General features: G+C 39.2%; 1 protein-coding gene across 1 annotated transcript in view; it reads right to left on the bottom strand.

Annotated features, from left to right (window-relative positions):
• Positions 1-511: 511 nt before the first annotated feature.
• LOC106907229 (zeta-sarcoglycan-like) overlaps positions 512-16942 on the bottom strand; it is a 206551-nt gene continuing 190120 nt past the window's right edge. Inside the window, exon 8 of the mRNA XM_088009819.1 lies at positions 512-3231. Coding sequence (XP_087865945.1) covers positions 3025-3231 — 207 coding nt within the window. The 3' untranslated portion in view covers positions 512-3024. The remainder of the gene's footprint in view (positions 3232-16942) is intronic.

The following is a 16942-nucleotide window of genomic DNA, read 5'->3' as shown; positions in this document are numbered from 1 at the left end:
TTACAAATAAAAAAAACATCACCCGTGTTGGTGGTGCTGTGCTAGAATATTTTCACATGAATTTAGTGTGCAATACATTTACAATTTCATTGTGGAAAAGTACTTTAGATGTTCACTCAAAAAAGATCAAGGAGTGCAGAGCTGCTCCGCGTTATTATTATGGGATCAGAATGTTTCTGTCTTTAGTACCTCAATGTAAAAAAAAAAAAAAACATTACCACAATATAAATGTAGTATTTCACACCATCATGAAATTAAAACACAGTTTCTAAACCCTTCTATGGATCCACTTAGACTAGAGTGTAAGATCTCATTGTTCTGTATTTAGCACAAGATGGATGTTAAACGGTTATTACACTATCAAGCAAACGGTGTCCACATGCAAATATCCGTCAACTTAAGCAGTCAAAGGTGTGCGTACAAAAATAATTTGATTAGGATAACCTGGATTGTCAGGAAAAAGTCTTAAACAACTGAAGTGAAAAAGATGTAATGACACCGCTTCCAGGAATTCTCTTTAAAAACAATATTTTATTTTGTATTATTGGTATTGTTATATACATGGCATAAGTTGTGCTTTTTTACTATCAAGAATAAACCAGAAGGGAACACATCAGGAAATTAAAATCCAAACTTTAAACTAGGATTGAATTGTTTTTCTCTTCTTTTTCTCTTTTTTGTCTGGCGATATACTGAGAGTTCTACAAAATGAGGATAAAAGGGAAGGAAAAAAGTCAGAAAATTAAATAGATAGGTAGGCAGATTGATAATAGTTCAGAGACACGGATGGTCCGCTGAGGGTAGTGAGAATCCTCCGACTGTGATGTGCTTTTACCAACAGTAGCAAAGGCACCAGTGTATAACTTTGTTAAAAGAAAGGAAAAAAGAAAGAATGCCTCAGGGCCTTGTTCCAGTTGAGTTAACACACACACACACACACACTCACACACACGCACACACACACACACACGCACACACACACACACAGACACAACCAACCTCCAACCACAGTTATTGTCCATAGGTTTTTACCACACGTGAATGCTTATTATCATTTTGAACCGTCGCGGATGATGGGTGAAAGATTAGTCAGCTGGAAATCATTCAGAGTGTTGAAGAAATGCGTTTCAGTTTCCCAACCTCTCCTGCGATACGGCCACATTTTTAAAATGGGTTTCAAAATAGGGGTCAGATTTCCTGGCATCAAAGCGTGCAATGTCAAAAAAAAAGAAAGGACAAAAAAGTAATGAATGGGGCATGTAAGAAATAGGATGGAGGAAACAATATGAATATATGTCATTGAATGATTGATAAGTAAAAATGTGATAAAAGACAAGATGAGTCCTTACTGATGGAAGAGAAGTAGAGAGGGAGAGCAGATATTCTGCAGACAGAGGCAAGCCTAGTAAAGATCATAAAACTGAGCTCACTGAACAATGAGTGTTTGAAAAGAAGTACAGCAGCAAAAGGTTTCTAAAATATGATGGAAAAAACCAAGATGAAAATATTTAATTCTCATTAACGCGACTGAACGTCATCTGCACTGACATCTCTCACTGGAAGTTTCAGTGAATTACAAAAAACTTGTCTTTTTTCCCCCCCTATAGCACCCATATGAACTTCAGTTTAACTTGAGGTTCACATTTCTCTATCTTTTTCAGTTAATTTCAATTTATCATATACCCAAATGATGATGTTTTAGGTTTTAAAATATGCAGGAAAAAAGAAGAGGGAGGAGAGGAAAAGGTTCAAAACTTTGAAGTCAAGGATTTATAGTACAACTGATTCACTTGTAAAGAGATGTTTGTTTCCCCCCCATTTTCCACAATCTGCCTTTGCTAGCAATCAAGCGCTTTTGGATAAATATAAAACAAGGTGGACAGAGAAAAAAACCAAGGGGAGATACTGATAGATGAGTGAGAACATAAGTTTACAAGGGCTGTCAAGAGGTTAACAAGCAAATGACATGATTCAGGGGGGAAAAAGAACAACGAAAGGAGATAAAACTATTAAAGAGTTGGAAATCCATGAGCAAAAAATTTGGCGAATGCAAGGTTTAAAGCGCAATTATTTGCATTGGTTATCCAGTAGGAAAAGTTGGGTTGGAGAACATTGTTACTATCATTTGTACACTGATGCAAAAGGTTCACGTAACAACGTTGGGTTGAAAGACTAAAAGGGACGGGCATTGGGGGAAGGCCTTTCTGGTATAGATTGGTCCATTGGGCAGCCGTTAGCTTCCCACAAGACAAAAATCATTGATTAAATTTTATTAGCTACCCATTGGGCTGAGCCACTGTGTTCACTCACGTCTGTCACCGAAGCCAACTGATATGTTAACCAGGAGCACATGTCCACCTCCCCCGGGTGGTATGTTCAGTTCACAATTATTTCTGTTTACCCAACAAAAAAAACTAAACAAAAGCTCGTTTTTTTTTTGTTGTTTTTTTTTTTCTCCTTGATAGTTTGGTCAAACAGTGAACAAACAATGCAAATCCCATGAATAATCCTCAGGACTTGTAGAGTCTCTCCAGGCTGCGAAGTGCAAAAGGAAGAGACGGCCGACAAAGGCCCAATCCTTAGACTGCCCATTTATGTCCATGAGTGGTCTTAGTATAAAAACCATCTTTTGTGCCTTCCCAGTCATTCATCCTCGTTACTCGCGTTGGCCGCAGACCAATCCTTATTAATTTGATTTGTGTGCTGCTGGCACCGGCCTCACACAGGCTCTTTTCCATGCCGACTCAGTCCTTTAGCGGCCCGTTCCTTGATACCGAGCCCCACGGTTCTTGTTGATTCCGTCTCTTAGCAACCGTCACCTGCCTACCATTTGTGAGTCCGTGTCACTCCATTGCCAAACATGAGTGAACTGTCCGCCATACGTCGGCCCTCGTTGATTCTGACCCTTAGCTGTCGATGGCTTCGATCCAAACACACACGTTCCTTCGTCCTGCGGCCCGTTGGCTAGCGTCAGCTCCAAGCTTGTTAGTCCATATGTCCCGTCTCTTTACGAGCCTCTAATTTTCAACTCCAGAGACAAAAGTTACTAGTGGTTTGGCAGGTGGATCCCTCCTCAGCTGGGGACAGGTAGAGCTTGCCATTAGCGCAGGCGCAGAGCTCGTACACAGTCTGTTTGGTGTAAGTGGTGCCTGGAGGGGCCCCTTCCAGAGGGTCTACGGCACTGCCGAGGGGGATGTTGCCCAGCTTGATTGTGTTGGCATCTAGAAAGATCTGTTGAGACACAAAACAGACAACACAGAATATTTTCAGTCAACAACCATTCGGTGCGAACAAAGACATGTACATATACATATCAACACTGATTTAAGGTCTGCTGAGCTCACATGGACTGTTCTGTGTTCCTAAAATAACATGCAAACAAACAGCAGAGAAGAGAAAAAAAAACAAACATTGTTCTTGGTGCAGCAGAGGAAGAATGTTGCTGTAGGCAGTGACAATACTCTCAATGAGATAGACTCATAAAAACTCCAGAGGCCAGGAGGAAATGTTTATTTAGGAATATTTTTCTTTTTATGGGGGAAGGAAAAGTAAGTAACATAGGTGAAGGGAAAGTTAGATGTGAAAAAAGATTAAAAAAAGTGTGTGGAGAAAGAGATGGGAGGATGAACAGAGAAATTAGAGACAGTAATACTGTTTGGTTTCAGGCTATGTATGTTGTTGCATTGTGAGTTATGCCAGCCTAATCCTGAAGAAATGAAGCACATTCAGTGTCACCTTCAGGTATGTTACATCTTTAAAGTCTGAATGTTGTTTTTGACTTAAAATCAGTTTGTCTAATGTGCAAGAACAGAGTGTCAATGTGTTTTTGTTTATTTATTATGTCTTTAGCCGTTTTAAGAATCAACTGACTGTAAGAGACTTATATCCCAATGCTACATGAGTGACATGGTTAAGTGATTACTAGCAGAATTACTCAGAAACTGGGTGATGCTGCCATCAGTTCAACAGTTCATCTTATAGAGGCGACTTGATCTTCATCGGTGGAAATGGAGCGTTTGCATAGCTTATCATGAGATTTTAACATTGCTATAACTGGGTGATTTCTGCTAAATTTGGTAGTAATTTCATAAGTTTAATTTCAGGGAAGAATAGATGGAACCATTTCATCTGCTCAGAGTAGCCATGTTAATGCAGCAGAGTTGAACGGTCTGGCTTGACTTCAATTAGTATTTCATGCTATAGTGTTGGATACAAAGTAAGGTAATGCTTTAGCGTTAATTTATGAAAGTCTCAGGTGTTCCTGAGCCATGCAAATGCACAGTAGATACACGGATATAATGTCGGTCTTAGTAAATACATATATACATGCTTTTCACCCTCTCTCTGAGAAACAAGGAAAAGTTATGAAAATAGTAATTTGTCTAAATAGACAATCTGAAGTTTAGAGGGAGAGACAGAGAGAAAGAACTAAGTGGGGAACTGGAAAACATTTCCAACAGAGGAAAACATTAACACAAAATGTCTAAACAGAAGTAATAAGGAAAGACCAATCAAAATAATGATAATAAAAAAAATTACCAAAATATGCAAACGTAGTCAAAACCCAGATGTCAGGTAAAGGCTGTCTTGAAAAAAATACAAGACTGTCTTTCAATGGATCATATACCCCAAAAATGAAGCTTTTGGATTTGAAATATGCAGAAAAAAACAACAATTTCTTTCTGTTAATTTCACATCAACAGTTTCTTCCTGCCCTGCTGGGTGTAAATCCCCCATCTCCTTAATTCTGATTGGTTGGGAATCATTATTCAATCTTGATTTCTATTGACTGCCTCATTTATTTACTCCTGTGTTTGAGGAAAGTTCAGATCTTTATTTTTTTCCTTTTTCTGGTGTTTCCTCACACACTTGTTTTTCTTTCTTTTTTTTTTTTTTCCACCGCCATGGCTGGATAGTTTCCTCAGCAGATATTTGTATCCCCATTATTCATGTACATCAATTTAAAAATGAGGACAGGGGAAGTATAAATGGGTGAGGAAAAATTGCTTTGAGTGCAGAAAGAAAGAGACAATGAGGGGAGAAAGAGCTGATGGAAAGATGTGAGAGGGGCGATAGAGAGGAAACGGTAACACAAACAGTTTTCTCAAAAAAGAAAAGGATGACATAAATTAAGTTAAATGAGATAAATCTCGCACAAAAGACGTCCCATACCTACAGGGTTCGGATATCTCCAAGGATAGGAAGCAACTAATTTAACTAATGATGCCACATTGGCTGATACAGTGCACATCAGTCTGTATCAACCAGGCGCACGCACGCACGCACGCACGCACGCATACACACACACACACACACACACACACACACACACACACACACACACAAAGACTTTGCATGGACGTCTGATTATTTTGCATCCATTTCTATAGACTAACCCAAACCCTAAAACCGTACTGTGGGTCATCGCCACATAGTATTTGTTGAAAAAAATGAACACACACACGCACACACACTAAAGCTACTTTCAACAAACAGACTAAAAACAAGACATTCATTTGACAGCAGCATGAAGGCAAATGAAGTCTTTAAAATAGCAACGCAACCTGGAGAACGTTACAAGAACAACACCGCCTTTATCAGGCAAAACCCTCCGACTCTGAAAAGGTCTCCTGAATGTCGCTGCCACGCTGTTGCTTACGTCTCACACATGTTGCAGCAGCTCTAACACAGCTGGCGTGAGCCCCGGCAGACAGAGACTTAAATAAATTGTTTGATGAATTGGTCAATCCCAGCATCGTCTTTGTCCAGCACTGATAATCACGTGACCGAATTGGGCTGGAAGATCAATGCTGCGTTCAAAATCTCAGCACGTCCTGAAGAGATAAAAGTATTATTAGCTGAAGAAACAAGAAAAAGACCAACTCATAATTTGTGTCAGTCACTACATATAGTGGTATTATAGTCATTTATTTATGTATAAATTAATATACTTTCTTTGTAGTTACATAACTCTTGTAGCAGAAGCATGTATGTACGGCATGTGAGATGTTTCTTAAACTGCAGTGCTCATGCTAAGGATTTCTTTTTTTTTTTTTTATTTTAACTAAAAACCTGTGGAAACCAGAGTTTTCTGGAAATTATACAAAGTTTGAACCATTTTTTACAGCCATGTATTTTGATACCACACAACAGGAGGAGAGATAAGCAATAGCATGATGCCTTTTTCATGTAAAGTGTCTCATTTAAATACACAAACCTTTAGCTGTCCTTAGATCTGTACTCAGGATTATGTGTGTCTGTGGAAAAAGTTCCTCGGCAGATTTATGTCGACGTGTGTTCACTGTAAAAACCACAAATTTGCTGCTTCTTCGGTTTTTTTTTTTTCTTTTTTCTTTTCCCACGGGACTGAAGTCCTGCTCAGACCCGGCATTAACGAGAATCCATGGCGGTCTCTTCACAAATGGACAGGCGTGAACCCACTCAGGACAGATTGAGAGCGCGCTCGGCTCCAATAACTCTCACCATATTTGAAGGGGGATCTCAGGTGGTCTGCAGCACCTGCGGCTCCATTTATTATTACGCTGTGAACACATTGGAGCACGTTAACCACAAACTACTCATTAGTCATAATGGTTTGCAGTGGAGAGAGTTTCCTTTTGGTGGTTTCCTTCGTCTTTGCGGGAAAACGATGCTTCACACATGCACAGCCCAAACTTGCAAGTTGCATTGTTCACAGAAAAACCCCTTCCCTGCTGTTTTGTGTGCTAATCTCTCTGCAGCGACACTAAAGATAGAAGTACCAAACATCAGAATGGGTCCTTCTCGCTCCGGGGAGTTTTCTTTGTACCTCGCCTTGCCCCAAATGTTTAGAGCTGGGTTTTTCTTTTTTCTGTCTTGTGTCTTCAAGGACCTGTTCAGAAAAAAAAAAAAAACTGCAGCAAGTTGTAAAGGTTCGGTTTGTCTTTTGTGAATTTGCAGAGGTGTGCTGAGACTGAACTCTGTAACATCAATAAATTAGACTTTGTTGGATCTGGAACATGCTAATCCGCCCCAATCAGGACTCAACGTCAGAGTACTGAATCTGTACATGTTGATCAACTTCATGTCTATCTGCATTTTTAAAACTTGTCTTTTCATCAGCTCATTTAAGAAATTTCATTCTAACAAATCCATGTGTATTTGATTCCATCGGATCGCTTTCTTCACTTGTTTCAAGCAAGTGACTGTCAGAATTAAGTGGCTCTTTCTTTAAGTTTTGCTCATAAAAAGAGTAAACCTTTTGCACACGTGGCTAGAAAAGAAAAATAACACTAAGCATCTCTAAATGTCAAGGTATGTTTTCAGTAGGTCCCTGCTGTTCTCTTGCCATCTTCTCTTTATCTCCCTAATAAGAGCTGCTATGACTCACTCACATCTCTGAAAGGTGAAAGGATTCAGTCGTGTTCGGCACCAGAACTCAAATTTATTTCTAACTACCTCCTTTTTGTAGAAATAAAAGCCTAAAATTAATTTAGGTACTGCATTTGACTGGGATAAAAACGAGTTCAAACGGAAATATTCATTAATTACAAAAAAAAAAAATAATTTGTCAAAGTATCTTGAGGTCTTGTTCACGAATGAGGCAAAAACGGAGCGGGATCTGCAGTGAAGCGAGCGGTTCTCGATTTGCCGATCGATTTACGTTACAAGAAGATGCTGGACGCATGCAGGTGAAATGAGATTCCTTCACAAGATGTTACGTTAAGTTTTCTTCTCTGACTCTCTGTTTAACTCAGTTTGCGGCATCTATCTGCATGAGCTCTCTTTCTTGAAAACGGGCTCAGAGCTGATCGGTTTAGCTCACATGAAGCTACGCTAAAAAATGGCTTCTATAGAAAGAAAGATTTTCATCAGATTGAATAATAACTAGAACTTGATTGAACCAATTTTCTGTCTTGTAAACTGAGTTGAGACAATGCGCGTTGCAGCTATATAAATGAAGTGAAACTTATTCCTTAATCAGGATGTCTTTTCCAGAATTAAATTAGTTGACTCTGTGGCACTTTTTTAAACATTTAAAACATTCTAAAATGCTTTAAATGTGTAAGCTATGAATTTAAATAGCTAATTCATAGCTTCGAATGTCTTTTGTATGAGATTACACACATGCTAAATTGTCTTTACTTTTCTTATTTATCGTTTTAACTCTGGATGGTGATGTGTCCTGGAGGTTCAAACTTTAAATTGAAAAATTAAAGGTCCTTTTATATAAAAAAAATAAATAAAATAAAGAGATGCGTTTTATCGTAGATATGTCAGAAAACGGCAGTGAAATAATTTCAAATGTACTTGTATGTGCCTGTCAATAAAAAGGTTAGCCATGTAGATGTTAAAATGCAGGACAGACCACACAAAATGTCTTAAGCTGAATCATTTGTCCACTTGTTTTGAAGGTCGTCTGTCCAGCAGGACAACAGCCCTGGACGTACAGCCAGAACTACTCTGCGATGCTGGGAACGGCAGTAAAAGCTCAGGCCCAAATACAATCGAGAATCTTTTGGCAACACTTCAAAGTTCAACTTCACAGATGCTTTCCATCCAGACAGACTGAGCTTATCCCAGATTTAAAGTGCCTTCGACTGCCAGGTTGACATTACTGTCATCAATAACCTGATTCCCGACCAAACAAAGCATCGTCAGTGCACTGCTCTACCGCCAAAGACGCACAGTTCAGATCAGTCCAAACAAGTAAAATGATCTCATTAGAGACAGACTCAAATTCAAATCCAATTACAGAAACTCAAATCCAATCAAACTGTTAATAATTCAGTGCCGTCAATTTCAATAAAATTATGACACAGTGGAATTCAAACTGGGTGAGTACACTGCTCATTGGCGATAGAAAAAGAATTAAAAAAAAGAGTTATGTAGCTGATAAAGCATATGATTTGCATTCAGTTTCCACTTCGAGGCAGTCAAGTAGGTAACTCAATAAAATAGATTTCAGTGGTCACGCTTCTCAGCTCAGAACAAACTAGATGTGACAGAAGGAGCTCTGACAGATACCTGAGGGTTGTTCAGATTAGAGGAGACAATAGGGGGTCTTTGCAGGCCAGCAGTTGAAAGACATTGTCTTATTTATAACTTTGTCAGGACACATCTCTCAGTCCAGCATCAAAACCAAAAGAGGAATCGGTAACACCCTTATTAGATGGGGTGTGCATAAGACTGACATGACGATGTCATAAACATGACATAACACCTGTTAGGAACATGAAGGAGTCCTTATGAGTGTTGATGACTGTCATGAAGTGTGAATTGGTAAATAATTAAACTTTTACTGCAAAGATGTACTAAAACTGACATTAAAAGTCTGAACTCTGCATTAAAAGTGTCATTATTTACTGAGTGACACTTCATGACAACAGTCGTAAATATTCATGTTCATAACTGGTGTTATATTATGTTTTTGACAGTATGATGTCACTCTTATGCACACTCCTTCAAATAAAGTGTTACTGAGAAATCTTCCTCCAACCAGTTAGGTGGGACAATATGGCAGAAAAATATCAGAAATGCTCAAAGAATTTAAGGGACTCTCAGCAAACTGCTTAGTGTTTAATTAAAAAAAATAGTATTGGTATAAATAAAAATGTGTTTTACCAGCAAAACAACAAAAAAACCCCACAAACCTACATTCATATCATAAAAACACAGCGACTTAATATCATATTTTGTGCCGTAAAACTCAGTAAAGGATGTAAACAACTTTTCCACTATAAGGTCCAATATTAAAGTCAGTAATGTCAATGCAAGCATATCTCAATTGTGCAGCTAAAATATTAATTTCCCCAACAGTGTGAAGAAGTTCTTAGCCAAACCAGACTGTAGGAGTTATTTCACTCACCCTAGATCAGGGATTAAGACGAGATCTTTCAATTATTTCAGTCGCAGTGATTTATTCCAAGAGGTTTGCCTGTTTAAGGTCAAGCTAACCATCATACTTTGTAAATCGGTGAACTTTGGTTTTAATTCCATTACTGCTAATGAGCATTTAGCATTAACTTGAGAATTTTGTAATTTGGATCTATGGTTAATTCAGTCTCTCAGAAATCTGTAGGACAAAATTTAGCTTCTTTTTTTTTTTTTTTTTTTTTTAAATGTCTTAACATGTACTCCCAAGAAAAGAGTGTTGTCTTTGCATGTTTCAGATGTTTATCTGGAAAGTATTCACAAAACTTTACTCTTTCAACATTTTGTTATGTTACATCTTTATTCCAAATGGTTGTAAATTAATCTCTTTCCTTAAAACTTCCACACGATTGCCCTATTATGACGACATGGAACATTTTGAATATTTTGCTAATTTATTAAAAATGGAATAGCAAAAAAAAAAAAAAGACTTTCACGCACGTATTCACAACCAGATGATTCAGTGTTAACCTGAGTGAACTGAGTAAAATGGCACAACACCACCTCAAGTTGGATGTTGGAACTTGTTGGTTTTTCCAAGTAAATGAAAGTCATAAGTAATTTAGCATCTCAGGCAACATATCTTCTTAATATAGATGATTTATGAAGTCTGATAGGGCCTCTTAATTCTTAGTTCTAAGTTACTAAACAGGAAAATAATGTACCAAAAGTAAAAGGTCGTCATGTACGTCTAAGGTTTTCAAACCCCAGCTGGTCCCTTCTTCAAAAAGACATTGGCTATTTTTTTGTCCACTGCAAAAATGTTCCTCTTGATAATCATAGGAACTCCCAGTGAACATGAAATCATTTTGAACTTCAGCCTTAAGGAGGCCAAACTTAATATTCATTCCATATCGGTAAAGTTAAACAAATCATTTGCTTTAGCCGGGCAACTTTTGAAAATCTCCTTTTTCAAATTACTTACACTCTGAATCCGGCTGTATTGTATGTGTCACTCATATGCGAATACAAATGTGGGAGTCCGCACGAGGGCCTGGAAATGTGCATAAACCGTGAATTTACGTCTAAGCCCATCTTCCTCTAACACCAGTTTAGCAAGCATGTGCCTCTGGCAGCAAGGAAATGGAAAACATGCAGAGAGCCGCAATTATGAAGGGTCAAAGCATTTTTCATGGATGATTTCCTTTGGTACAGCCATGAACAGCAAAGGAGGAAGATGAGTGACTTCTCAGAAAGTAGGGGCGGCAGCTCTGAAAGAAATAGCGCTTTTCTGGTATGAAAGGAGAAAGGAAGTGGAAGTAGGAAGTAAGCAAAGGACGTGAAGGGGAGAAAGAAGAGCGCCGGCCCCTCTGCTCTCACTTGTAGCAAAGATACACATTACATTTAAGTTGTCAAATTTAGGCTGGTAACACCCGGCCGCGCGGCTGAAATACACGTGGGGGAAATTCTGTTGCTTTCACCACAAAACTGAATCTTTTACCCTTCGGCTTCTTTCGCGCCACTGTTTAGAATTTTTTTCTTCATGTCTTTCCTTTAACATCCTGTGAAGCACCTTGAATCACTTTGTGCGTGAAAACCAAGAATCACCTTGGTTTTTCTTTAGAATAGGAACGCACGAAACAGAAAAAGGCCAGGCTATATACATTTCTAAGGAATTGCATGTTAGAAAATAAATGGAGCTAAATGAAAAGTGACAAAGACAAAGGTAGAGGAAGTCAGGACAGGATTTCATGAACTCTTCCAGCTAGCTGTCCAGGTTGATGGTGGAAAAGTTTCAAATTAACTGGTTCACACAAAAATGAAAATGCTTATATGCATGTGGTTGATAAAAGTTACTGCACAGAGATCTTTCTGATATGTTTGTCGTTCTTCTCAGCAAAACAAACAAATAAAAATGATAGAGATGCAGCCATGAATTTGGATGATAACTAGCTCACTAGCTGACTAGCAGGGAGATCATTCTTCAGTGAGGGATGAAGACTCAGTGATCTATTTTCAGCATCTCTGCGGCGTTAGAAGCTTCTAGAAAGAAATATGTTTTTTTTCTTCCTTTGGACACTATAATGAGGAGTTAAATGTTAGCAGACAACAGGAAAGAAAACATTTTACTGGAAAGTCGCTTTGTTTCATCTCTTTCATGATTCCAGTTGTAGTTGTCACAGAACATGCTGGCTGAGGAAACAATGGCAACCTTTAAGATATGATATGCCAAAGTTAAAGGTCAATAATTACTTTGTAAAAAAAAAAAAAAAAAAAGATTGTGCTAATCATGCTCCCTTTCCAAATGATGCTAATAACTCATGAAAAGATGCAGAAAAACAGATTAAAATGGTAATTTTAACAGTTTTATGTTGTTTTATAATGTTTGTGAAATCCAGTCTGACTGCAGAGTTGTGTCTCATGTACATGGTGTGACAATGCCTCTGGCAAATGTATCAATAATTAATGACGATGCTGAAAGCTCCTGTATATTTACAATAGATTCCTGAACAATTTTAGGATCTAATAGTTAACAGTAAATCAATATTTTCCTCACAAATATTAAGCTCGACACTGATTCTTTTTTTATTTTTGAAAGAAAATGGAGAAAACATATTTGGTGCACATTATATTTTCTTTTTTTGAAGGTTTCAGTACTCTAGGTTTGGATATAGACGGATTTAACAATACAGCAAAAATAGACAGCCGTGTAACTCTCTTTGATGTTTAGATATATTTGGTTTTACTTCATTAGGAAGCCTCCAGGCTTTCAACAAAATAGAAAAACAGCATTTTGTTGTTAATTATTACTAACAGACATGTCAGAATCAACTAAAGCTGTTGCCATGTGGTTGAGTCACAAAATCTCCGATCGCCGTCTTTAATTTTTGCACTTTTGATCTACCGCAGCCGATTCACCGCCGTTATCCTTCGTTGCCAAGGAGGAGCCGGAGAACACAAAACTGTCAAAACGTGTGTTACTTAGATAAATTAATTCCCGTAGACTGATTTTGTGAGAGTCTATGATGATGAATATCCTGAACTGCGCTGACTAATTTTCAGCCTCTAATAACAGACAGGCAGACGGAGAAAAATCACAGACGCTGGTAGTGATAGCCTAATGGAAAGCCTCCCGACTTGACCTTCATCTCGGCATCTCCCATCATCTTAAGTACATGCTGGCAGCCAGTTTTTGTTGGCTTGTTTATTACGGTAGGTAACTTGCATCTCGTCTGCAAAAGAATGCCCCGTCAGCAGTGTGAGTTTCCCTCATCGCTTCCGGGCTTGTTGATCTCTCTAAAGCCTCCAAGACTTTTACTGAGACTCCCTCTGAGTCTCCAAGAGTTTCCAAACCCGCATAGCTCAATTTCAAAGTTTTGCTCTCACATGCTGAAATGCTGAGTGCAAATATGCCTGGTGATTTTATTCCCAGATATGCTTCCATTTAGGCTCACCTTCTGGACAAAGAAATACTAAAGAAAAAAAAGATTGTCGTTTTGCTTTTCGTGTTTAGTTTCAGGTCTGATAGGAGGCGATGGCGGTGAATTGGAGGGGTCGGGGTCGTAACCGGCGCTTTATTGGCAGGGATTTTTGTAAGGACTCTTTTTGTTTTACAAATATCTGAGAGCAAAAAGTAAACATTCACAAACAAACGGCTGAGTGACAGGTGGAAAGGTCAAGTTAAAGCACGGGTCATTTGCACCTCTGCAATCTGAGTGCAGAGAGACGGATCTCAGGGAGGCAGTGAGCCTTTATGCAGCCAGGTATTTATGAACGTGAGGGCAGAGGGGAAAGAGTTTAGTTCTTGAAAATGTGAACAAGGAAACCTGCTCCGTTTTTAAATGTGTAACCAGGCAGAATGAAACATCCATATATGTAATTCCTTCCCAACCAAATAGTTGATTTGTCCCCCAATCATCTTCACATGATTTCTAAACCTAATCCTAATTACTCAACGCCTTTTTAAATTGTTTACCATTTGTTACATCTCTTCTTCATAGAGTATATGAACATTGACCTTTCACAATTATTATTCACATAATTATTATTCACATGCACCAGTCACACTTGTATATATACATATGTATTTAAAGTTTTTCAGTATTTCTTTCTGTGTACTCCGACACCAAAGCAACATTTCGCTGTCATGTCTTTGTTCATTGACGATGAAGCAAGTCTAACTCTAAATATGATTCTGGACAGCAGATATAACAGTTTCGCACGCACACGCACGCACGCACACACACACACACATACACACACACACACACACACAAGAAAACTTTATTTACAGTAACTGAGCTAAATATCTCAGGTTTTCCGACTGATCTTCAGAGAGATTTTTCCTAGTCCTTAAACCAGGGGTGTCCAAAGTCGGTCCTGGAGGGCCGGCATCCTGCATGTTCTATTTCCCTCCCTGGTTTAACGCACCTGGATCAAATGATGGCTCATTAAAAGGTCAAAGAGGAACATTGACATGCTGAAAAGGTTATTTCTACCACCAGGTAGAGAACTAAAACGTGCAGGATGCCGGCCCTCAAGGACCGACTTTGGACACCCCTGCCTTAAACATATGACTTACAGATGCAAACTCTGCTTTGTGTCCTCAGTTGATCAAGTACAAATACTAAATATAAAAGTTAAAAAAATCTAAGCATCACAAAAAAATGATAGAAGAAAACATTAAAAGGCCTTAAAAACATGCAGGAACTATTGATGAAAACCTCATTAAAAATATGGGAAGAAATTGTGGCCTCTTGGGAGCAAAATATTAAAAATGAAAGGTTTATAACATATAAAAATCTACATTACCAGAATATCTCTATTAAATCAGAAAATGTGAAAGCACCATGATGCTGAATTATAAGTTTCTCACTCTAACAGAATCCCAAAGCAGCTGATTTTATGCAATCATAACAAACTCCTGGAACTTTGATGTTTGTTAGTCGACATGTGTCAGACTGCTTCTGATCCTTGCATCTCTCACGAAGAAAAACTTAACGACTACTTTTTAGAGGACTGCCAGGAACCAAAACAGACAAGAAAAGGTTGAGTTTAAAATCTTTAGCCGAAACGTTGAAAGAATCGGGGAGTGAAAAAAGAAAAAAGAGAAAGGTATAGAGGCATAATGGAGGTCGAAAGGACAATAACAAAAGTATCTCAGCACACAAACTCCCTGAATTGTGCCCACACAGAAGGCTAACCTTCCCTCCCTTTTTGCCTTTTTTTGTTCTTTTCTTGTTGCCACATAGAATACACACAGACAGGTGGGTGGTGGCGAAGCTATCTGAGTGTATTACACAGACCATTAGCCTGGTTGAATGGACACAAGCAGGAATGGAAGCTGACAAGGGATGAAATGACTGAGGCTGAAGAGACACTGAACGAGTTTTAAAACCCAAACAAAGAGGCACCAAGAGAAAGAAAACTGCCAACAGTACTGTACCGTGTCAGCACAGCGGCTGTATGCAAACATATTTGTGGAAACATGCATCTGCAGCAGAAAAGAAAAGTACATTTTACAAAGGCGCAAGCTTGGTGATCAGAATCCTTGGTAAAAATACCACAGTGTTACATGATCAAAGTATTTACACAAAACACAGAGTGACCCGGGGTTCTGGAGAGGAGGATCCGTGGGATAGAAGAACCTCGGATTCAGGAAAAGTAGTGTGGTCTGGGTCCTGGTTGTGAAACACTGGGCCCTCAGCAGGGTCCTGGAGGGTGATGGGCATTCGTCCAACCAGTCTACGTGTCGTTTGTGGACTTGTAGAAGGCGTTTGACCGTGTCCCTCAGGGAATGCTGTGGTGGGGTACTCTGGGAGCACAGAGTACCAGGCCCTTTGATCCGGGCTGTCGGATCCCTGTACAACTGGTGTCAGAGTCTGGTCCGCTTTGCAATAAGTCCAACTCGTTGGCGGTGATAGTTGGACTCTGCCAAGGCTGCCCTTCGTCACCGATCCTGTTCCTAATTTTATTAACAGAATTTATAAGTGAAGCCAAGGTGTTGAGGGGATCCATTTGGTGGCCTTAGGATTGCGTCTCTGCTTTTTGCATCAGGTCGCAGATCGCAACCTGACGACAGTACCGGGTCGTGATCTACAGCTTTCACCGGAGCAGTTCTCAGCCGAGCATGAAGCAGCCGGGATGAGAATCAGTGCCTCTATATTTGAGACCGTGGTCTTGAGCCGGAAAACCTTCTTTGGGTCAGGAAAGAGGTCCCGATTCAAGCGGAGGAGTATCCTGGGAAAAATGGAGTCAGAGATAGATTGGCAGGTTGGTGATGCAGATGCTCTTGATTTATTGGTCGATCTATGTTCTTACCCTCATCTATAGTCATGAGCTTTGGGTCGTCACTGAAAAAACGAGATCACAGATATAAGGAGCCAAAATGAGTTTTCCCTGCAGGGTGTCTGGAGGGACGATGTTTCTCAGCTGGTCTGGGAACGCCTAAGGAAATGCCTGGGGAGAGGGAAGTCTATGCCTCCCTGCTTAAGCTGCTGCCACCGCAATGCGACAATATGGCCTAGGTGTTAGCATAAGAGTAATTAGTCGTTCCTTTAGTTTCTTACGACTCTCCATGTTTGACAAAGCATTGGATAAATAGGCAATGCACTGCAGAAGCAGGTATTAAGACACTCCTGAATGGATGCCACAAGTAAACCGAGGATTTCTTAAAAAATGAATGAATGGGATTACACTGAAGAACATTTCCACCATGTCGTCTCAAGCATTTATTAACTCTTAGACTATAAAATGATGAAAATATGTAAGCGCCCCAACTTCCTTTGGTTTCTCCTTTAGACTGCACTGCTGAGCTGTTTGAGTTGTGACTTCTTAAAATTTTAAATATATATATTTTGATGCCCGAAGGTCATTTTAACAAATCTCCCAGACTGTAAGAGTCTGAGACAGAGTTGCATCAGATTGACAGGATCACAAATGCACCCCTGTCTGGCAAAGCCACCGCAGGGAGTGTGAAGTATAGGCTAATAACTTTTCTGACATGAATCGCACCTTTTTTAAAAAAAATAAAAATCCTCCACATCACTTAGCCACTGGCAGGTATCTGCTTAATCTGTTCTCGCACCCA

This window comes from Poecilia mexicana, unplaced genomic scaffold (genome assembly GCF_051168715.1).
Source record: "Poecilia mexicana isolate PSO_F unplaced genomic scaffold, ASM5116871v1 scaffold_2, whole genome shotgun sequence".
Lineage (NCBI taxonomy): Eukaryota > Metazoa > Chordata > Actinopteri > Cyprinodontiformes > Poeciliidae > Poecilia > Poecilia mexicana.
Note: the sequence above shows the minus strand (reverse complement) of the source record. Positions and strands in the feature narration are given on the sequence as shown.